This window comes from Neoarius graeffei, chromosome 16 (genome assembly GCF_027579695.1).
Source record: "Neoarius graeffei isolate fNeoGra1 chromosome 16, fNeoGra1.pri, whole genome shotgun sequence".
Lineage (NCBI taxonomy): Eukaryota > Metazoa > Chordata > Actinopteri > Siluriformes > Ariidae > Neoarius > Neoarius graeffei.
In genome coordinates, this window is record NC_083584.1 from 15,946,965 (window position 1) to 15,970,968 (window position 24,004).

Below are 24,004 nucleotides of genomic sequence, written 5' to 3' on the forward strand. Positions count from 1 at the left end.
CCTTTCCTCCAAATTTTATCAAAATCTGTTCACTATTTTTTTGAGTTAAGTTAGGAACAGACAAACAAATGGAGGTGGAAACATGACCTCCTCCAACAACATTGGCGGAGGTAATTATATTGTACTCAGCCCAAAGCAGTGTCTGAAATGGCGTACTATACACAAGGGCAGGCTGATTATATCTACATTGTGATGAATTCTAATCATCATGATGAGCTTTCCTGAGAGATATTATTTATATTATTATTACACATACCTGCGATAACCTGGCGACTTGTCCAGGGTGTACCCCGCCTCTCGCCCATAGTTAGCTGGCATAGGCTCCTGCTTGCCTGTGACCCTGTAGAACAGGATAAGCGGCTACAGATAATGGATGGATTATTACACACAGACGTTTTTTTTGTGTGACTGACTGAGTGGTTGATTGGATTTATCCGAATACTGGATGTTTAATTTTCACTGTTGCATCATTTTATTTTGTAATATTTAATTAGATATCGTAATTTTTTTTCCTGATCAACATTTTATTGAATGTACAAGCCACTTAAAAAAAATTAACACACGTATGTAAATAAACGTGGTTATCTTTACACAGAATAGTTTTCCTGAACAATGTTCAATCTGTCAGAATAAATTGGCATGCAATATTGTTAGCATATCGCTTATCCTACATGTATTACGTCACTCTACCCAATGGAGAATGAGCATTGAATGAATATGGTTTACCATATTGCATGGTTGTCAAGACAACATGACGTCACACATCAGAGACATAAAACGTCCATGCTAGCAAGCGACTGGGACAATTTGTAAACAAACATGGCCGCCGGGTTTGCTTTGTTAAATACGGAAGATTTTGAGAGAATTTTGAAAGAGAAAGACGCATTGAACAGCCGAAAGGAATTTGTATTATTAATAATAATAATAATAATATTGGCTGGCTTTTTTTCGTGGTATTAGATATATTCCATTCAGCTACTCGTCTTCGACTTGTTCAGTATCATGCTAGCTGAATGGAATATATCTGATATACCATGAAAAAAACCCAGCCAATATTATTTAAATATTTCAGGAGTGTGTTCGTATTTCTGATTGGATCTCTCTAAAGAACTGTTGTAACATCTTAGATTTTAAAGTGGCCCTAAATGTTGATTTATATTGTGTATTGTACAGCGTTTGCTACGTGTGACTAATTTTAGCTAGATGTCTTGGCTCCTTTGCTTGCACAATGAGTCCTAAAGGTGTCCAGATGATGGTACACTCCTGTATGTCTTGCTGAATTTCCTGTCTCTTGCTTCAATACTCTTTTTTGATCATGCCTTCGCCTGACTTTCCTTCACAATCCAGAAGTCCGTAACCTCTACATCACACATGTGATCACTTGCCGAGTGAGGAAGGAAGCGACGATGAGGATTTGCCCTTATAAACACGCATGAATTGATTTCCTTGGTGATTTGCTCACTACATGTGCTTACTATAGAATTGTACGTATCAGTGACTGACAAAATAAGAGCTAAAACCTTCACAAAGCACGTTTACCATCTAGCTCGCAAAAGAAACTATATTACGTCAACAGTAATGTTTGACAGATGGAGTAGTTTGCTACATAAAGCTCAGTTTTAAAAAAAAAATTAAATATATTTTTTTTTCACGTTTTGTGCTCACATTTACACTTGGACAGCTTTGTCCCTTTTTTTAAAATTTTTATTTTATTTTATAAAGGAACCAGGAATGAATTTGCTTCATATCTTGGTAATTTATGGGCAAAGTTTACTTCTGAATCTTAGCTTGTTCCATCACCTCTCCAAGAGGTTATTGAACAAACTTCACTTGAGCTAATAAAGTAATGAAACGGCTCTTAAAGGAACAGTCCACCGTACTTCCATAATGAAATATGCTCTTATCTGAATTGAGATGGGCTGCTCCGTACCTCTCCGAGCTTTGCGCGACCTCCCAGTCAGTCAGACGCAGTCAGACGCGCTGTCACTCCTGTTAGCAATGTAGCTAGGCTCAGCATGGCCAATGGTATTTTTTGGGGCTGTAGTTAGATGCGACCAAACTCTTCCGTGTTTTTCCTGTTTACATAGGTTTATATGACCAGTGACGTGAAACAAGTTCAGTTACACAAATTGAAATGTAGCGATTTTCTATGCTATGGAAAGTCCGCACTATAATGACAGGCGTACTAACACCTTCTGCGCGCTTCGGCAGCGCATTGATGCGGAGCTCAGATATCAATGCGCTGTCGAAGCGCGCAGAAGGTGTTAGTACGCCTGTCATTATAGTGCGGACTTTCCATAGCATAGAAAATCGCTACGTTTCAATTTGTGTAACTGAACTTGTTTCACATCACTGGTCATATAAACCTATGTAAACAGGAAAAACGCGGAAGAGTTTGGTCGCATCTAACTACAGCCCCAAAAAATACCATTGGCCATGCTGAGCCTAGCTACATTGCTAACAGGAGTGACAGCACGTCTGACTGCGTCTGACTGACTGGGAGGTCGCGCAAAGCTCGGAGAGGTACGGAGCAGCTCGTCTCAATTCAGATAAGAGCATATTTCATTATGGAAGTACGGTGGACTGTTCCTTTAAGATGGCGTCCTTCAAAGGAAAAAGGTTACAGCGTGTTAAAGAATATTGAAACACAGCCTCAGGGTGAACAAACTAATCATATTAAGAATATGCAAAGTACGCCATTTCATATGCAGCTCTAGATTAAAAAAAAAACTTGTTTGAGGAAGTTTGCATGGACTCCTACAAATCCCCTCCCCATTCCTGTCATGTGCAGCTCCGGTACAGGAAGGATAAGCTGCTGTCTAAGATCAAGCCCTGTTTTCCTGTTGTGAATGAAGTGAAGGATCTCTCTAATGGCTGTGCCATAGCTGCCGTCATACACTACTACTGTCCTGGCCTGCTGCGCTTAGAAGGTAAAACCTCACAGCTGTGTCTCTGGATCACATTTTGTTGTTATTTATTGTTCTCAGTCGTGTCAAGCTCAGATCAAAGTTCAGAGTAAATCTATGAGACATTAGTCTTTGTGATTGCTCATTTCTTTATATTTATTCTCCATTTTCCTCTCTTCTGCTTTGGTCTTGATTCCCCCCAATTCTCTTTTAGATGTTTGTATGAAGGAAACCATGTCTTTGGCTGACAGTCTTTATAATCTGCAACTAATTCGTGAGTTCTGTGAAAGTTGTCTGAAGAGCTGCTGCCCCCTGGTGTTGGAGGACATGCTCTACAGCCCACCTGAATTACAGGTACACCATCGTCTGCCTTTATTTATAGTAGGCTCTTGGTGTTATTTTTGTGTGTGATTCTGGATTATTTGTTGTGCAGGTGAATATACTGAGCTTTCTGGCGGAGCTCTTGTATTGGTTTGAAGTGTCAAAACCTGAGTTTGTTCAGCCTCTGGATGCCACAGAGCTCACAGGTAAGAGATGATGCAGAATTTCTTTAAGGTCTACAATACTTTTGCTTGGTGTTTGCATAACAAAATGTTCTCGTCTTCCATTATCGGTGAGTTTTGAGTGAAAAGTTTTTGGTGATAATCCAGTGTTGTAGTCGAGTCATTAAACCTAGAGTCCGAATCCAGTCTCAAGTCCCCAGTGTTCAAGTCCAAGTCATTAAAGAAAATTTCGAGTGGAGTCCAAGAACAAGACCCCGTCCGCACCATTTGACGGTGGCTGTTGCTGCATTTATGTGAAACTGTCTCTGCTACTGTGTTGGATTAACGTTCCTGCTCAACTGCGCCATTTTAGTTAACAGGCTACAGCAAGCCCTGCCCACTATCAACAGGGCAAATAATATGAGAGAGGGTTAACACTAGCTAGTTCATCGCTCAGCAAGCCCCGCTATCAACAGGGCAATTAACATAATGTGTCACTTCCTTCTCTGGGTGGAGTCTTACCAAATGACGAAGATCGAGGTTGTCCCTGTCATCTCCTCGATAGTTCTTCTACACATGGACCACATAGCAGTACGTTTTTTTTCCCCACTGCACGAGAAGTCTGTATAAGCAAAGCGGACAATCCTAGGGGCTTCTCTCCAGGGATTTTGGCGCCGTTAATGTTAGTTTGTTTCTGAACATGACATACGAACAGGTGAATGTGCATTCTCTTGCATGAAATTAGTATAAAAATTAATGTAGATATAAACATCTTGTGCCAACTTATGGCATGTTACAAAAAAAAAAATCCGAGTCCTCGTCTCCAATTTACGAGTCCGAATGCAGTTAATGCACGAATCCGAGTCCATGCCTGAGTCATCAGTGCTCAAGTCCAAGTCAAGTCACGAGTCCTTAAAATTACGGCACGAGTCGGACTCGAGTACTACAAGCCTGTGATGATCACCTGTTTTACGCTACGTTCACACTGCAAGGCTTAATGCTCAATTCCGATTTTTTTGTGAAATCCGATTTTTTTGTGAGGTCGTTCACATTAACAAATATATGCGACTTGTATGTGATCCTCAGTATGAACGAAAAGCGACCTAAAAGTGTTCCGCATGCGCACTGCAGGATACGACGACGTCACACGCAGTGAGCATGGCCACTGTTTACGGAAGTAAAACCGCCCGGTTGCGGTATGACCCATCCAATCTAGCTTGAATAGCTGCATCCCCCCAAATGGAACTCAGCTCCCTAACCTCTGCGTCCTTCCATTGAGAAGATTCAGAACCTTCACAGCCCGAAGCGTCCCTCGCACTGATGTCATGCGCAGGGGCGCAGATACGTTTTTTGAACTGGGGGGGACAAAAAACTGGGGGGGGACAAAGCTGCCAGCCCCAACCCCGATATGCCTGTCAAACTTGTTGTTAGTAACCATAGCAACCAAGCTCGAGCTCGCAACCTGTGCAGTCTGCGCAGCTCAACCAACCGAATATCAGTCTTTGTTTTGTTTTATGTGAGTTGTTGCAACTATGTATACACTGCTGTGCACCTCAATAAACCGAATGGTAATTAGTCTTTTGATTTTTCCGTGAGGTTTGCCTTATGCAAAGAAAGACAGCATAGACGGTTTTTTCCTCCCTATAAGTAGGGGGGACCGAACGAGGTGAATTTAAATATGACTCGTCCCACCCTCTATCTGTGCCCGTGATTATGCGCCATGTTGTTGTAACTTTTTTGAGAGACCTGCCGCCTACTTCAGCGCAGAATAGTGACGTTTGTGGCTTGTTGATGACGTGTAAGTCGGATGAATGCGACCTGGCGGTTCAGACTGAAGTCGCATATGAAAAGAGCGGATAGGAATCGGAATTAGCACCATACATCCAACGGCCTGGGTCGGATTTGAAAAAATCGGATCTGTGTCGTTCATATTGTCAATAAAAGATCGGATACAGGTCACATATGGGCGAAAAGATCGGATTTGAGTCACTTCAGCCTGCAGTGTGAACGTAGCCTTAATGCGCTTTTATAGAGCACTTGTGGAGTTGTGGAAGGAAAGGATTGCTTGACTATTTATACTTGTATGACGTTTTCTCTACAGAGTCCCCAGGAAGGACAGAAAACGGCAGCAGCGGTTCTGGCAGCAGGTACATTGACACTTGGAATGCAACATTCTTCTGATTTTTTTTTTTTTTTTAATTAAATTTGGAAGTGTATTTTGCTTTTGCAATGAGGTTAACTATTAGTATTGGTCTCTCCTTTGTTCCATCAGCTCTCCCTCCTTATTTAAAAAGCCTTTCTTGCCAATATCCCCTGCCACACCCATTCCAGGTAAGCTGACGTATAATGCAGCCTCTGATTGTTCCTCAGTCGTGTTCCTTGTTGCATGTTGTCCTTTCACCAACACTTTTTCATCCCCTGCTGGCTCGAAGGCCCGAAGGGGGACTGTCATGGCGATGACCTGTTTGTCTGTCCGTCCCGGGAAGGGTACTCACCTTCTGAAATCAACTCCTTTCACGATTTTTGGAGGAATTTCACAAAACTTGACAGGATTCTTTGTTATATGTCGGTAATATGCATATTGCAATTTTATTCAATTCAGTTGCGTTTTACCAGAGTTATGGCCCTTGATTATCAAACTTGCACTTTGAGAATTTCATGAGGGTGTATTAAGCACTTGTAGCATAGATATAGTTGCCAGTGGGGGATATTGTGCTCTCAGAGCACTCTTGTTGTGGATTTTTATGATGCATTACTGGAATGTACTTGTGTAATGCATGTATCTCAGCACATAGTGTGTATATCCATTGATTTAACATTAGTCTGTGTGTCTTTTGTACATCTTAATGTGATCAGGAGCTCTGACTCAGTCTACCTCAATGTCTCATGTAGAGGCAGCTGGACGATCATGGACTAAAAACCCTCTCAGGTAAGATCCTGCATTTCAGTTGCTCTATTTCTCATATTAATTGATCACTGGGATTTTGCTCATTTTTACTTTCCCATGTGTCTCTAGTCGTCCCCTGTCATCTGTGTCCTTCAGTATCCCCTTTGGTCTGGACAGTGATGTGGACATAGTGATGGGTAACCCTGTCATCATGCGCTCTGTTAGCTCAGATAACCTAAATCCTGCAGGACAATCTGTCAAACGTGTCCATTCCACCCCTCCAGAGGACACCAGCAAGTCTCCAGGACCTAATGGCCCCCAGCGTGCCTCTTGGGCCTCTCGCAGTCCTGCAGTGCCCCTCTTGGCCGAGGAGAATGGACTCGACGAGGGTGATGCAGCTGGGTTGCCCACCATTGAGGAAGCCTTGCAAATCATTCACAATGAGGGAAAAATGGAGCCTCGTTTACATCCAGACGGGGCGCCTGATGGGTTCTATTTGCACTCGCCGGATGACCTGGCTAGTCGTAGACATAACGGTAGCCCTGCTATTGCCCCTTCTGATGCAGGAACGCAGTACAAGCCAACAGGAAGTGCAAGCCGCACCAGACGTACATCTGATGGCTCACGAGACGACGACTCTGTATTAAGAGATGGCAGCGTAGACTCTGATGCCTCTGAGGATCTTCCAAAAACTCAGTCCACGACTGGGACGCCTGCAACTGGTTCCCAGGCAGCTAATTCATCTGGAAAAGAGACCCCAGACAGTGGTGTGAAGATGACTAGCTTTGCAGAGCGTAAAAAGAAACTGGCACAGGAGCAGCTGATTCCCAATGAGGAACCACAGATGATCACCTGGGTAGCTAAAAAGACCCAGGAAAGCCCTAGCAAGAGTCCAGCACTCACCAGTGAAATGTCTGAGCTTGGGGCAAGACTGGAGGAGAAGCGTAAGGCCATTGAGGCTCAAAAGAGGCGTATCGAGGCCATTTTTGCCAAGCATCGACAGAGGCTGGGCAAGAGCGCCTTCTTGCAGCTGAAGAAAGAGCAGGAAGACAGTGAGGAGATGGTCAGCGCATCATCTACAGAAGAAGACCTAAGGCGTATGTCATTGGACGAGAGACTAGCACGCATAGAGAATGATGAAGAAGGTGATGCAAAGCAGGAGAAGGAGTGCCCTCAAGATGATGGGAAGGTACAAACTTCTGCACAGCAGACCTCTAAAGACAAAACATTGGCAGGAACACAAGGTGAGAAGACTAGTGTTCCATTAGGTGATTATAACAATGCAGTGTCAAAACTGAATGCAGCTCTGAGCTCACTGCAGAATGATATGCAGCGCTTGTCCGAGCAGCAAAACCAGCTGCTGAAGAAGAAAATCCCCTCTGCCAATCAAGCATGGGTCATCCCACCCAAGACGAAGAACTCCACCGCAGCAGCACCTTCACGCCTGTCCAGGGAGCCAACCCGTGACTTGATACCCAATTCTGCCTCCTCATCACCGTCTCCATCTCGCAGAATGGGCGCTCAAGCAGTTCCTCCAAAATCACCTGGTGCCCACCGCCGGGCTCAGTCTGCACCTCCAAAAAGCCCCAAAAATCAGCACCACTCAAGGTCCACAGATCCAAAGACTCCCGCACTCACCCGGGTCATCACGGCCCCACAGAATGTGGACAACATCCCTCATCGACGGAAAGTATCCCCTTGGCAATACAGAGACCAGACTTCATCTTCCTTCAGCATCGGCTCGCCAGTCCCCGACTCCCGTCCTCCCTCTCGTCCCCTCAGCGACGACCCCAGCGATGATCAAACCGTCTTCAGCCTGGAACTAGATGGAGGCTCCAACCATTTTCCAGGCAGGAAGGAACACCAGGGAGGCAGCTCAGGCGCTCCATCAGAGTGTTCCTTTGAAAGCGACATCCCAGCATCAGCCTTCGGCCGCAAACCGAGCAGTCTGATTGAGATCCCGCTGTCTTCTCTGGGAGGGCTGGATGTAGAGGAAGCTGAAAATGGCCCTGACGCGGTCTCGGACTCCATGAGTGAGCACACAGAGCCGGAGCTAAAGGGTGGTGTCGGATTCTTCTTTAAGGTCAGTGCAGTGGTGCAGCTGTTTTTGCTTGTATATATCTAAATATAGCATGCATGTAACAGTTTTCTGTAACCTTTTGCAGCAAGATGAGGCTCGACCAGAGGATGAGATGGCTCAGAGGAGAGCTGCGCTGCTGGAAAAGCAGCAAAAGAGAGCAGAGGAAATGAAGAGGAAGAAACAGGAGCAGGAACGAGAGAGGGAGGCTAGGTGAGATTCCATGACCTAATTCTTATATTGCCCACTTAATGCTGGATATATAAATAGAAAAACGTGTTTGGATCCTGGCGAGTCCTGGGTGGACATGGCATTGTAGTTGAGTGATTCCCTTTTCAAGTAGATGTTAAACCCTGTTAAATATATTTAATGGAGCAGTTTGTCATATTTAGAGCCCTCTGCTGTCTGTGAAGTGAATTACAATTGCAGTTGAACCCCAACCATCCCCACCCCCTTTGTTGAAACCACAGACCTCTGCGTCTTGGTTTTTGCAGAAGGTGGGGCTAATTTCTGGGCCTGAAAATCTAACAGATGCCTGAAATAATAATAATAATAATAAAAAGAATGATAATCTTATAAAACGCTTTCTGTATTTTCAAACGATGGCTGTAAAGCTTTCAACAATTACAAACTGCAACTTTACGTAACCTGAGAATGAAAAACTATTTAATTATTTTTGTTTTCATTGTTATTGTCTCCTCAGTGTATATTAATGTGCACAGTAAGGAAATTAGCTGATAACTATGAAGGTATCTACCTCAGAGTAAAGCAGGTGTGGAACCACATCCCTGTTATTGTAGTTTTCAGTTACTATGTAATATCCCACAGCAGACGCAATTCAGTGGATGAGCTGGAGCGACCCCGGACACCCTGCACACCTCCTGCAGCACGCACTCCGCCCCCAGCAAACACTCCTCCTCCTGAAGGAACTCTGCACCGACGCGGAGACTTTACTCGGCAAGAGTATGAACGACGCCATCAGCTCAAGATCATGGAGGACCTGGACAAGGTGCTGCGCCAGAAACCCACCACTGTCCGGGGTGTTAAGAAACAACGGCCCAAAACGGTGTTCCGGGACGATTCGGGTCTCTCGCGCAGTCCAGCGAAAGGGTTGCTGGGTACGTGTCATTGCCCAAAAACAGTATTCTTATTAATTCAAATATGCGAAGTTGCTGATCTGTTTATGAACACGTTCCTGTAGGTTCTAGACTCAACAAAGTGTATTCTCACTCCACTATGAACCTGTCCTCCATGGCCAATGATAGTGGGACACTTGCCATCAGGAAATCCCCAAGGTAACTATAAGGATTCACTTGTACTTTACTATCAGGTGATCTACTACTTGTCTGTCTGTTTTGGCCTTGGACCAGAGTTTAAATAATGTAATATACAATGCACAGTCTGAATAACTTTCATTTCCCGGTTTGCAGTCGCTCTCACTCTCCATCAAGACTCATGTCTCCGTCAAGAATGATGTCTCCAGGCCGTGTGCCCACACAGAATGGTGATAAGGACTGGGAAAATGCGTCCACCCTTTCCTCCCCAGCTTCCATCCCTGAGTACACTGGTACAGGATCATACACTTGCTCCTCAGTGCTGATTTTGGGTTATAATTAATTTGTGCTAGCAGAGCTGGTGCAGATTGTTGCTCTCCCTCAGGATCTTTCTACCTTCTTCTTCTGCTTCTTCTTCTTCTTATTCTCCTAAAGTTTTTAGGACGCTATTTCTCCCTCGGTTTTCAACCAATCCTCACCAAATTTCACATGAATACATCTGGGCTGAATTATGGTGCTGATCAGGATCACTGATCTGGAATGATCCATGAAAAATGTGATTTATTATTTTTTTTTTTCAGTCTCCTATAACGCTGTCAATTTTCATGATTTTTTTTTTTCAGTCTTTTAAATTTTGTTCAAGGTGGCAAGGTGCAACTTTTCCCTGACCTTCAATTGACAGGTCAGCTAGTGCAAATTACCATGACTTTAGTCACAGTCTCTATGTAGATATTATTATTCTTTATTATTATTAGGATGCCATTTCTCCCTTGATTTTCAACCAATCATTGCCAAATTTCACGTGAAGAATACCTCTGGGCTGAATTACGTTGCTATAATGTTTGGTGCTGATCCGGATCACTGATCCGGAATGATCCATGAAAAATGGGATTTTTTTTCAGTCTCTTATAATGCTGTCAGTTTTCATGATTTTTTTTTTTTTAAATTTTGTTCAAGGTGCAACTTTTCCTTGACCTTCAACTGACAAAGGTCAGCTAGCGCAAATTACCGTGACTTTAGTCACAGTCTCTATCTAGTTGTTATTGTTGTTCTGGGCAGGTCCATGCCAAATGACCAGATGGTGGTTGCAGCACCAGATTCATTTTCTTTGTGAGAGCTTATGGTAATAGATACTGGTGAAATATGAACTGATGATAAATTTTGGGGCCCTGTTCTGTGTATTTAATGAACTAGGTCACTTTGAAAATTACTGAAATTAGACCAGAATGTACCCCCCCCCCAAATGCTCTCCAGATATTTTTAGGGTTTTAAATGCATTTTTCTCAGCTTCGAGGCTACACAGAGGTTTGAAATTTGGTAAATTAACTCTCTACATGTTGCTATTCTGGAAGGAAAACATAGAGCCATCTGTCTAGAAAATCCTGGCCATAAGTACTTCCTAAAAATGCTAAAAAATTAAGAGAAATGCACTTGCAAGTGGGGTTTAGGGCCCTAAAAATACTTGAAAACAAATGTATTCATCTCCTGTCACTACCTGGTCTTATTATAAACCAGATTGCCTGGTCACTTATATAATGGGAGCTCTCTAAATAGAGTATTTACAGAAATATGGCAGATTCAATTACATACCCCACAAAAAGTATCATATCTTTTTAAGACCCTGAATGGAAATGAAGCACGGGTAGCACAGGTTTGCAACTTGGTAAATAGTTTCATTAATTCAAATCACTACAAACATGTGAAGTGTCATCTTGTTATTTGTGCATCATTCTCTTTTTTCAATCCCAAATCATCCATTTTTAATGCCCTCGAATTTATTTTTGCTGTTACATGTACTCTATAGTTCACAAATAACTATATACTTGACCATCCATCCATCCATTATCTGTAGCCGCTTATCCTGTTCTACAGGGTCGCAGGCAAGCTAGAGCCTATCCCAGCTGACTATGGGCAAGAGACGGGGTACATCCTGGACAAGTCACCAGGTTATCGCAGGGCTATACTTGACCATGAAAAAGTAATTTAAGATCACAGATGCAGCACTCTCTTGTTCATATGTTTGTCATGACTGATATTGGGTGTACTGTCTGTTTACAGTTGCATTTCTGACAGAGACTAGATCAGTATTTATAATTTTCCATAGATCATGTATACACCAGTATTTTAAAATACATGTATATAATTTATATCACTTTTTATTTGATGATATGTCCTTTCTGTTTTCAGATCTGAGTGATCTTTAACATTGCTCCTGTTCAAAGATCCAAACTTGTAGTCTCGAGTGTAGATAGTACTTGTAACAAACTTTTGGTGCTGGAACTCTATAAATAGAACTAACGGCTAGTTCCTTAATAATATAGACCGAAATGTGTTTGGTCCCGGCACCAGGCACAAATAGAAGGGCACGACAGTATAAGCTTAGCCCTCAGAGTAAAACAAAAATTGTGAAAGCATTTGCAGAATTCAATGCTAATAACCTTTAATAACATCTGAGACATCCTCATACAGAAAATACTAAATCCTTGCTTAATCGCTAATTAGAATCTATATTAAAAATGATGACTCTAAATACACAAAACAAATTCGAGGGCATTAAAAATGGATGATTTGGGATTGAAAAAAGAGAATGATGTACAAATAAGACACTTCACATGTTTGTAGTGATTTGAATTAATGAAACTATTTACCAAGTTGCAAACCTGTGCGACCGGTGCTTCATTTCCATTCAGGGTCTTAAAGATATGATACTTTTTGTGGGGTATGTAATTGAATCTGCCATATTTCTGTAAATACTCTATCTAGAGAGCTCCCATTATATAAGTGACCAGGCAATCTGGTTTATAATAAGACCAGGTAGTGACAGGAGATGAATACATTTGTTTTCTAGTATTTTTAGGGCCCTAAACCCCTCTCGCAAGTGTTCCCCCCCCCCCCCCATTTTTAGCATTTTTAAGAAGTACCTATGGCCAGGATTTTCTAGATAGATAGCTCTGTTTTCCTTCCAGATTAGCAACATGTAGAGAGTTAATTTACCAAATTTCAAACCTCTGTGTTGCCTTGAAGCTGAGAAAAATGCATTCAAAATCCCTGGTGAGGATATAGGGGGTACGTTCTACTCCTAATTTAGTAATTTTTCAAAGTGGCATAAATTCATCTCATCTCATTATCTCTAGCCGCTTTATCCTTCTACAGGGTCGCAGGCAAGCTGGAGCCTATCCCAGCTGACTACAGGCGAAAGGCGGGGTACACCCTGGACAAGTCGCCAGGTCATCACAGGGCTGACACATAGACACAGACAACCATTCACACTCACATTCACACCTACGGTCAATTTAGGCCCACTTTACACGGGGACGGTATAAAACAAAAACGCAAAAGTCCGTTTTCGTTCTCACTTTTTTCCGCGTCTACACGACCGTTTTCAAGGAGGAAATCTGCGTCTATACGGTGACGCATAAATGTCTCCGCTATGTCTGCACGCATGCGCAACATCTTCCGTCTTGTCTGATCTGCACATCTGCGCCGCTGTTCTGTCAAGTTATCCTACCAAGCCTACTACACATGCGCGAAATCCAGGAGGGTAGGAAAATTTAACAGTAGTTTTGTCCCACCGATCAGCTGGGCTGATAGAAAATCGGTGAGAATTTCACGCATTTGCCGATTTTTATGTTTTGTGCGTATTGGTCGAGTCTTTGGCCGAGTCAAATAATTTGTAATGACTTGTTTTAAATAATAAAACGGTCTGTATGAGAACTTGCTAGGATAACTTTACAGAACACTGGTCTGGCTGAGGTACTGTAGTGCTCGAGGGAGGAGCAGGAGCAAACCGAAATTCTTTCAATCTGCCTTTATTAAGTAACACTCACTCTTGTTTCGGTGAAGAAGAGAAAAGGCAGTGTCCATCTCAGCAAAATAAATCCGTTCGGCTGCTAGTTTTGTTTTCAGTCTCGGGTTTATGGTTTCACGAGCGGCTTGAATAGGCGGCGCGCGCGTGCGTGTGTGTGTAACTTGGCGACACCAAACTGAGGAGCTCCAGCCGGGCGGGTGAGCAGGAAAACACATCTACTGCATTAAAACACAGAGCAGCTTGAAGGTCCGTTGGATCGATGTAATCAGACATGCTCTTACTTTTTTACTTACTTTCTTACTTCCCGGGCTGGCATGTGCAGTATATGACATATGTATGACGTAAACGCGTACCCGACGTGAGCAGATCCGAGCAGAGTTTCGCGTATTGGGTAGTTTAGATGGATATGCAACGGGGGCCGTTTTTAACTTATCCACTCTGGAAGGCGTTTTCAATTTTATCCGTTTTTCAGCCTCGGAAACACCGTCCCCGTGTAAACGAAAGGCACTTCTGATAAAATATTTAGTCGTTTTTACCCGACAGCGTCCTCGTGTAAACGGGCCCTTAGAGTCACCAGTTAACCTAACCTGCATGTCTTTGGACTGTGGGGGAAACCGGAGCACCCGTGGCATAAATTAAAAAAAAACAACAAAAAAAAACCTCTGGGTCTAGAAAGCTGACATTTTGAAAACTAATTTAGATTTACATATATTTTCATCAGTAACTTCCACCATTTAAAATAAAAAATATTGCTGCAACCAATTTTCTATATATTGAGTCTTTTTGGCTTGGACTTTCTTCTTATTCTCCTAAAATTTTTTAGGATGCTATTTCTCCCTCAATTTTCAACCAATCATCGCCAAATTTCACATGAATTCCTCTGGGCTGAATTATGTTGCTATGACTTTTGGTGCTGATCAGGATCACTGATCCGGAATGATCCATGAAAAATGGGATTTTTTTTTTTTCAATCTCTTATAATGCAGTCAATTTTCATGGATTTTTTTTTCAGTCTTTTAAATTTTGTTCAAGGTGGCAGGGTGCAACTTTCCTTGACCTTCAATTGACAAAGGTCAGCTAGTGCAAATTACTGTGACTTTAGTCACAGTCTCTGTCTAGATATTATTCTTTATTATTATTCTCCTAAAGTTATTTAGGATGCTATTTCTCCCTCAATTTTCAACCAGTCATCACCAGATTTCACATGCAGAATTCCTCTGTGCTGAATTACATTGCTATGACTTTTGGTGCTGATCCAGATCGCTGATCCAGAATGATTCATGAAAAGTGGGCTCCCCCCACTAAGCGTCATGCTCTATAGGGTACGGGGACCAGGCGTCCCGGTTTGTAACAGCTAGCACAAATTACTGTGACTTTAGTCACAGTCTCTATGTAGTCAATTTTCTTTTTCCAGTTATCACTGATATGGCATTGTATGATATGTTAAAGTGTCTTTTTATTATTATTTTTATTTAAAGTTTTTTTTTTTTTTTGTGCCTCAGGACCCAAACTGTATAAAGAGCCAAGCTTCAAATCCAACAAGTTCATTATCCACAATGCCATCTCACGCTGCTGTTTGGCAGGCAAGGTCAATGAACCCCAGAAAAACAAGATCATTGAGGTGAGACTGCTCACGGTCATCTTTCTCAGATGGTGGTGGTGTTTTCCTCCCGTTGCGTACTCAAAATCTTCATGTCTATCCCTTAGGAAATGGAGAAGAGCACCGCCAACCACTTCCTCATCCTCTTCCGGGATTCGAGTTGCCAATTCCGGGCTGTTTACACCATGAACCCGGAAACAGAGGAACTGGTGCGTTTGACTGGCATCGGCCCACGGATCATCAACCTCTCCGTGGTCGAGTCTATCTACAAATACAGCTCAGACCGCAAGCAGTTCTCGGTCATCCCGTCTAAAACCATGTCCATGAGCGTGGACGCTTTCACCATCCCCAGCCAATTGTGGCAGACCAAGCGGCCTGGGACGCCCAAAAAGCTTGGAACACCAAAGTGAAGGTGACGGAGTATCTGAGGTGTCCCGAACCATTTCTCCCACCTCCTCTAGTAGCAGAAGTGTTCAGAGTCTGAGCTGGCATGGCTCCAGGAGGGTGGGAGGGTTGAAACAGTGTGGCGGTGATGGAAAACACTAGAACACACAATCCTCAGAGACCTATTAGTGACCCTTGCAGAGCACCGCTGATTTAAAAATCACAGAAGGAAGAATGCCATGGGTTTTTTCCCCTCCCCCCAAGCGGTCATAACTCCTCCATCATCTGGCCAACTGGAATATAGCTGTATATGTGTACTTTTCATGTTAAAACTGTAGACGAAGTGAACATTTTCCATTCCATCCGTCTAGTCTGACGGTCATCATCTCAGATCACCAGTGTGGGATGAAGCACTACCACTAAAATTGCTGCTTTGCAGAATTAAACCAGGGCATCATCTCTGCCGCCTCTTTTATATACCTTTTCTCTCTTTTCCATGTTTTTGCTTCCTGTTTGCTCTAATTGCAGAACAGACCTAAAACTAGACTATGAATGTAGGGCACAAGCCAGCCAAGGGCTTCTCATTTTATCTTTCATCATACAGGACTGGGATTTAGAAATCTTCCATGAATTACGGTACTTGGTTATGCTCCTGTGCCTGTTGCTAAATGTCTGAAATGTGAAGTATGTGCCTCTCGCTCACACTCACTCTGCTCTCCTCTCCTCTCTTCTGCCTAGCCCTTACTCTTACTTAAAGTAGACGTCTGGATTTTTTTTTTTTTAAATATCTACTTGTTTTGCTAGATTTTGGTATGTCTGAGTCGACCACACGGGCCTCAGGTGAGCTTCATTTCCACTTCAGTTTATTAAGAACGAATGGACAACAACCAACACAATGTGCTTTTACGTTAATAATAAGGTATTTCTACACTACACGGCTGTAATTTAAAAAAAAAAAAAAGTAGGGGGAAAAAGACTCAGATTCTGTTATGTATATTATGAATGCTGTTAATTTTTTTTTTTTTCATTTTTGACAGTGATTTGTATATGGTGAAGAGAACATTTGTAAGATATGAATAAGCTGCCACGTGGCTTCAGCATTAGCAGTTGTGTGTGTGTGTGTGTGTGTGAGAGAAAGAACGAGTGACGAGAGCTAACAGAGGATGGGGATTAAGAAATAAAGATTGAAAATCTGCAGAAATGTGATTTTTCTTGTTTAAAGGAAGAAAAGTAATTTCTCTGTGAGCGAACATAGCGCAGGCAGTGATGGTTAAAAAAAAATATTATTATTGTTATTAGACTGAGGCTGGTGTCTCAAATTTCGACAGTGCTCTACAGAGCGAGCTCAAATCAGTGTACGTTGGCCTTATTCATTTCGGGTGTGGTGCGAGTGGCCCACTTTTCTTTACCCAGAGGGCATGTGGTCTGTTTTTCCTCAGAAAACCTGATCTAAGTGATAGAACAAGTCTAGTGCTTCCTGTTTGTCGGCCATTCGCAAATCTGAAGTGAGGATGTGAATATTTTTGTACAGAGAAACATTGTGAAGGTGTTTAAGTGTATAATTGTGTGTGTGTTGGTCTGTATGAGAGAGTGATAAAATTGGAGTCAGTGCAATTGTCCTGTAGAATGTTATATGAGCAAAGGTTTATTTATTAGGAAGGGACTAGCTGGAATTATTTTCTTATTCTTTTTCAGATTTTATTATTTATGTTGTGGTAAGATGGTGAATCACATTTATTTCATACTTTAAAGGCACATTGGCCATGTTCTTTTTGTTATGTCACCGTATTTGTCATTCCAGTCATTCTGTCCTGCCCGATTGTTCATCATTACTGATCCGTCAGCTGGATCTGATTAATAAAATCATTTTTAAATCATCCTGCTCATCATCACGCTCTTCATTCACTGTCTGTCGGTTTTCTGTTCATTTTTCAAAAAATTATTAATTTACACTCACTGGCCACTTTAATAGGAGCTTGTTCTTGATTCTAAGATTCCTGTTTTTCACAGGAGTGGAACCCAGTGTGCTCTTCTGCTGTTGCTTTTCTGCTGAGATGCTTTTCTGCTCAGCACGGTTGTAAAGAATGATTTGTACGAGTTACTATATCCTTCCTGGTTTAAAAAAAAAAAAAAGCTTGAACCAATCTGGCCATTTTCCTCTGACCTCTTTCATCAACAAGGTGTTTTGTTTTTTCTCCACCCACAGAACTGTCGCCCGCCCACTCACTCACTCAATTTTTGTTTTTCGCACCATTCTATCTGTGTGAACTCTAGAGACTGTGTGAAAACCCCCAGATCAGCAGTTTCTGAAATACTCAAACCAACACCCATGCCACAGTGAACGAAAGTCACACTTTGAGATCACAATTTTTCCCATTCTGATGTGTGAAGGTTAACTGAAGCTCTTGATTTGTATCTGCATGATTTGATGCGTTGAGCTGCTGCGAAGGGATCGGCTGATTACAGAACTGCATAAAACAGCAGGTGGATGGGTGGGTGTATATCCTTCCATGTATTGATATCAAAATGACACTTCCAATGAAAATAAGGAGTTAAAGTGCTGAATTGTGATTTAATAATAAAGGTATGAGTTACAACCCAAGAGCAAACGTTTTAAAAACCAGTTTTTACTTGTCGTATTCTTAATAATGTTATTTTTGTTGTTTTTTAAAAACAGTTAATACTCTAGCACTATTGAATAGCTGATTTCTGATCAGTCAGAAGATCTTGATTCATTTTCTAGAACAGCAGCACACCAAACTACGAGTCAAATCGCAGGTTTATATCAATGCGCACAAGTCGAAGAATAATAAAAGAATTAAAAATGTTATTTAATAAAGAAAAATTATCGAATCGTTGATACGGAGTAGTTTAGCTTTTATGACTCCAGTGTCGGGCGGCACGGTGGTGTAGTGGTTAGCGCTGTCACCTCACAGCAAGAAGGTCCGGGTTCGAGCCCCGTGGCCGGCGAGGGCCTTTCTGTGCGGAGTTTGCATGTTCTCCCCGTGTCCGCGTGGGTTTCCTCCGGGTGCTCTGGTTTCCCCCACAGCCCAAAGACATGCAGGTTAGGTTAACTGGTGACTCTAAATTGACCGTAGGTGTGAATGTGAGTGTGAATGGTTGTCTGTGTCTGTGTCAGCCCTGTGATGACCTGGCGACTTGTTCAGGGTGTACCCCGCCTTTCGCCCGTAGTCAGCTGGGATAGGCTCCAGCTTGCCTGCGACCCTGTAGAACAGGATAAAGCGGCTACAGATAATGAGATGAGATGAGACTCCAGTGTCGACGCTTGATTTATCATTTAGTCTGTTTTCAACTACAGGAACATCTTCAGGACAGAGGAGTTTTTTCCCCCAGTAACACGCGCGGTTAAAAAGTACGCATTCTTTCATTTTAGCAAATTGTAGTGAAGAGAAGAATGAACACTTTTTTTTTTTTAAATGTGCTGTTTATAAGAAGAAAAAAAATCAATCAGCTTTGTGGTGGTAACAGTAACTTGGCTTCGTCGTACCATCCTGTCGGTGATTATTTTCCTGTAACCGCACTCCCTGCGTGTTATTCATTACTCCATCCATGTTCCACACTTTTTGAAGTGACGTTTCACTTCAAACATTAATTTGTTTCCCCCCAGACTGTATCCAAACATTTTCACATCACATGCACACGTTTTTGTGAATGTGTGAAGTACAACCACAAAAAAAAAGGTGCACTGGTTTCAGGGCTTTATTTTGACTGGAGTGTTTAACAATACTGTCAGGGTTAAAGAAAGTGTGGGTTTATTTCTTGTCCTGAGTCAAAGCTGTTGATGTTAGGGACAGTAAACTCTTATAAACACTGATGGGGAAGAAAGTGCAAAATGCAAAAGAGCCCTGCTTTAATTCTTTCTCCAGGACGCGCTTCATTTTCGTGTCAGGTGTGTTTGGCGTGCAGCATCTCGGTCAGCAGGGAGTTACAGGGCAGGTCCCCCAGCAGGTGGCGCTGGTACAGGTATTCCTCCACCTGCAGGCTGATGCTGCGCACTTCAGGCAGCCGGAGCAGAAGCTGGCCGAATTTATCCGACTGGCCTGGGTGTGTGTGGAGTGTGTGATCCATCAGAGCCCTGTTCACTCGCTCCTGAGTGCGCTCCACCTGCCTGCGGTCCTGCACCAACTTCACATCTGTAACACACACATACTTCACCAAGACCAATCTTTCCTAATAACTTTTTTTCATGATTTATTTTTTTTTTGAGTAAAGTAACCAGGATGTTTATTTCCTGGAAGCTTTTTGTAGACAGGGAATTTTTCTGTGACTGAAGAACTGTTTCCCTGTGTCCAAAGTCACTCACTCATTCCCTACTCCCTAAATAGGGAATTACTATATAGAGGACTATACAGTTAGGTCCATAAATATTTGGACAGACATTTTTCTAATTTTGGTTCTGTACATTACCACAATGAATTTTGAACAAAACAATTCAGATGCAGTTGAAGTTCAGACTTTCAGCTTTAATTCAGTGGGTTGAACAAAATTATTGCATAAAAATGTGAGGAACTAAAAGCATTTTTTAAACACAATCCCTTCATTTTAGGGGCTCAAAAGTAATTGGACAAATTAAATAATCGTAAATAAAATGTTCATTTCTAATACTTGGTTGAAAACCCTTTGTTGGCAATGACTGCCTGAAGTCTTGAACTCATGGACATCGCCAGACGCTGTGTTTCCTCCTTTTTAATGCTCTGCCAGGCCTTTACTGCAGCGGTTTTCAGTTGCTGTTTGTTTGTGTGCCTTTCTGTCTGAAGTTTAGTCTTTAACAAGTGAAATGCATGCTCAACTGGGTTGAGATCAGGTGACTGACTTGGCCATTCAAGAATATTCCACTTCTTTGCTTTAATAAACTCCTGGGTTGCTTTGGCTTTATGTTCTGGGTCATTCTCCATCTGTATTATGAAACGCTGACCAATCAGTTTGGCTGGATTTGAGCACACAGTACGTCTCTGAATACCTCAGAATTCATCCGGCTGCTTCTGTCCTGTGTCACATCAATAAACACTAGTGACCCAGTGCCACTGGCAGCCATGCATGCCCAAGCCATCACACTGCCTCCGCCGTGTTTTACAGATGATGTGGTATGCTTTGGATCATGAGCTGTACCACGCCTTTGCCATACTTTCTTTCCATCATTCTGGTAGAGGTTGATCTTGGTTTCATCTGTCCAAAGAATGTTCTTCCAGAACTGTGCTGGCTTTTTTAGATGTTTTTTTTAAGCAAAGTCCAATCTAGCCTTTTTATTCTTGAGGCTTATGAGTGGCTTGCACTGTGCAGTGAACCCTCTGTATTTACTTTCATGCAGTCTTCTCTTTATGGTAGATTTGGATATTGATACGCCTACTTCCTGGAGAGTGTTGTTCACTTGGTTGGCTGTTGTGAAGGGGTTTCTCTTCACCATGGAAATTATTCTGCGATCATCCATCACTGTTGTCTTCTGTGGGCATCCAGGTCTTTTTGCATTGATGAGTTCACCAGTGCTTTCTTTCTTTCTCAGGATGTACCAAACTGTAGATTTTGCCACTCCTAATATTGTAGCAATTTCTTGGATGGTTTTTTTTCCTGTTTTTGCAGCTTAAGGATGGCTTGTTTCACCTGCATGGAGAGCTCCTTTGACCGCATGTTTTCTTCACAGCAAAATCTTCCAAATGCAAGCACCACACTTCAGGTCAACTCCAGGGCTTTTATCTGCTTAATTGAGAATGACATAACAAAGGAATTGCCCACACCTGTCCATGAAATAGCCTTTGAGTCAATTGTCCAATTACTTTTGGTCCCTTTAAAAACAGGGTGGCACATGTTAAGGAGCTGAAACTCCTAAACCCTTCATCCAGTTTTAATGTGGATACCCTCAAATGAAAGCTGAAAGTCTGGACTTTATGTCCATGTCCATTATATAACTATAACTTGAATATGTTTCAGTAAACAGGTAAAAAAAAAAAAAGAAAATTTGTGTCAGTGTCCAAATATATATGGACCTAAATGTATAGTGAACTCATTGGTAAAATGGAAAAAAAAAAACGCTTTTGGACTCTACTCCGTCGTGCTGATATTTACATCATTACTGTCACACAATTAAAATGTGCCAGATCAGTCGGCTGGTGGGTTTTCAGAATAAATACATGCATGTGTTTTTGTGATAAATCCATATTATACTGAGCGTATTTCCCACATTAATCAATACAAAGTACCTGCATCTTTTCAGTTTTTTTTTTAAATCAAGGCTGAATATTTTCTTCTTTGCCGCTGCCTTTTATTAAATCAAATTGGAGACTTTTAATTTCTTTCAGTGCGACCGCAATGCATGATGGGATATACTGCTTTAGTTAGTGACCACTGGTTGTACACTACTTTGTGTGATGCATTGTGGGATACTTTTAGTGCACTATATAGGGTGTAATTAATCCTCACTAAGGTTTCAGACAGCACTACACAATGGTGTCCTTACTATATACAGTGGCATGCAAAGGTTTGGGCACCCTTACTGAGAATGTCTGTTACTGTGAATAGTTAAGTGAGCAGAAGATGAACTGATCACCAAAAGGCATAAAGGTAAAGACGACACATTTCTTTTTAGTGTTTTCTGCAAGATTTGTGTATTATTTTTTGTACAATTGGAGAGTAAAAAAAAGAAAAGGAACACCATGCGAAAGTTTGGGCACCCCAATACATTTAAGTTCTCGGGTAACTTTTACCAAGGTTCCAGACCTTAATTAGCTTATTGAGCTGTGGCTTGTTCAAATTCTTCATTAGGAAAGGTCAGATGATGCAGATTTCAAAGCTGTATAAATTCTGACTCCTCAAACTTGTCCCTAAAATCAACAGCCATGGGCTCCTCTAAGCAACTCCCTCGCATTCTGAAAAATAAAATAATTGATGCTCACAAAACAGGAGAAGGCTACAAGAACATAGCAAAGCGTTTTCAGGTAGCTGTTTCCTCAGACCGTAATGTTGTTAAGAAATGGCAGTTAACAGAAACAGTGGAGATCAAGGTGAGGTCTGGAAGATGAAGAAAACTTTCTGAAAGAACTGCTCATTGGATTGCTGGAAAGGCAAATAAAAACCCCTGTTTGACTGCAAAAGACCTTCAGAAAGATTTAGCAGACCCTGGAGTGGTGGTGCACTGTCCTACTATGCAGCGACACCTGAACAAATATGACCTTCATGGGAGAGTCATCAGAAGAAAACCGTTCCTGTGTCCTAGCCACAAAATTCAGCATCTGAAGTTTGCAAATGAACATCTAAATAAGCCTGATACATTTTGGAAACAAGTCCTATGGACTGATGAAATCAAAATAGAACTTTTTGGCCACAATGTGCAAAGGTATGTTTGGGGGAAAAAAAAGGGTGCCAAATTCCAGGAAAAGAACACTTCTCCAACTCTGAAGCATGGGTGTGGATCCATCATGCTTTGGGGTTGTGTTGCAGCCAGTGGCACAGGGCACATTTCATTGGTCGAGGGAAGCATGGATTTGAATAAATACCAGCAAATTCTGGAAGCAAACATCACACCATCTGACAATGTTGTGACATAAGACGATGATCCAAAACACACCTCAAAATCTACAATGGAATCCCTCAAGAGGCACAAGCTGAAGGTTTTGCCCTGGCCCTCACAGTCCCCTGACCTAAACATCATTGAAAATCTGTTGATAGATCTCAAAAGAGCAGTGCATGCAAGACAGCCCAGGAAACTTGTAGAACTGGAAGCCAAATGTGGAAGGACAAATGTGTGAAAATCCCCCAGGTAAGAGCTGAAAGATTATTAGCTGGCTACAAAAAGTGTTTACAAGCTGTAATACTTGCCAAAGGGGGTGCCCAAACTTTTGTGTCGGGCCCTTTTCCTTTTTTGTCATTTTGAAAATGTAAAAGATGAAAAAAAAAAAACATTGTTTTTGCTTAAAATATAAAGGGAATGGGTCATCTTTAACTCTATGCCTTTTGGAGATAATTTCATCTTCAACTTGCTTAACTGTTCACAATAACAGCAATTTTAACCAGGGGTGCCCAAACTTTTGCATACCACTGTAGTGCCCTATATAATGAGTAGGGAGCAATTTCGGACACAGGGTTAGTGTGTTTAGTTGCCATTATAAATGTTGATGATTTGGTTAAACACGAGCTTTCACAGATTTACATATATAACAACTTGGCTAACAAACAGCTAAACTGTGTTTTGCATCACAGCACGGCCCAACAAGGTAAATAATTTATGTAACCAGCCCGTAGCAGTGTTTCCATCAGCCTGCTTAAAGCTAGACTGCCTTTCAGGTTTTTCAGGTGTAGGTCATAAAAAGAGTTTTCCCTCACACCCAGTTATTTTTGTTTAGTGGACCGAAACATACTGAATCTGAATCATATACAACTCCGATTCCAAAAAAGTTGGGACAAAGTACAAATTGTAAGTAAAAACGGAATGCAATAATTTACAAATCTCAAAAACTGATATTGTATTCACAATAGAACATAGACAACATATCAAATGTCGAAAGTGAGACATTTTGAAATTTCATGCCAAATATTGGCTCATTTGAAATTTCATGACAGCAACACATCTCAAAA

The 24,004-nt window shown here is 41.9% G+C and overlaps 2 protein-coding genes across 5 annotated transcripts in view; one reads left to right on the forward strand and one right to left on the reverse strand.

Annotated features, from left to right (window-relative positions):
• The window catches only part of camsap3 (calmodulin regulated spectrin-associated protein family, member 3), an 85,630-nt gene extending 68,335 nt beyond the window's left edge, over positions 1-17,295 (forward strand). The window contains exons 5-18 of one of the 4 annotated variants that reach the window (XM_060942571.1): positions 2,792-2,930; positions 3,121-3,260; positions 3,340-3,433; positions 5,490-5,535; positions 5,661-5,719; positions 6,245-6,317; positions 6,405-6,472; positions 6,560-8,358; positions 8,441-8,565; positions 9,181-9,470; positions 9,554-9,647; positions 9,783-9,919; positions 14,937-15,055; positions 15,142-17,295. In XM_060942571.1, coding sequence (XP_060798554.1) covers positions 2,792-2,930; positions 3,121-3,260; positions 3,340-3,433; positions 5,490-5,535; positions 5,661-5,719; positions 6,245-6,317; positions 6,405-6,472; positions 6,560-8,358; positions 8,441-8,565; positions 9,181-9,470; positions 9,554-9,647; positions 9,783-9,919; positions 14,937-15,055; positions 15,142-15,444 — 3,486 coding nt within the window. In that variant the 3' untranslated portion in view covers positions 15,445-17,295. Of the gene's footprint in view, positions 1-2,791; positions 2,931-3,120; positions 3,261-3,339; positions 3,434-5,489; positions 5,536-5,660; positions 5,720-6,244; positions 6,318-6,404; positions 8,359-8,440; positions 8,566-9,180; positions 9,471-9,553; positions 9,648-9,782; positions 9,920-14,936; positions 15,056-15,141 lie in introns of all 4 variants that reach the window. The other 3 variants (XM_060942568.1, XM_060942569.1, XM_060942570.1) reach the window with 3 other exon arrangements.
• A 1,841-nt stretch (positions 17,296-19,136) lies between these two features.
• Positions 19,137-24,004, reverse strand: part of nr5a5 (nuclear receptor subfamily 5, group A, member 5) — a 33,784-nt gene continuing 28,916 nt past the window's right edge. Inside the window, exon 7 of the mRNA XM_060942572.1 lies at positions 19,137-19,572. Coding sequence (XP_060798555.1) covers positions 19,325-19,572 — 248 coding nt within the window. The 3' untranslated portion in view covers positions 19,137-19,324. The remainder of the gene's footprint in view (positions 19,573-24,004) is intronic.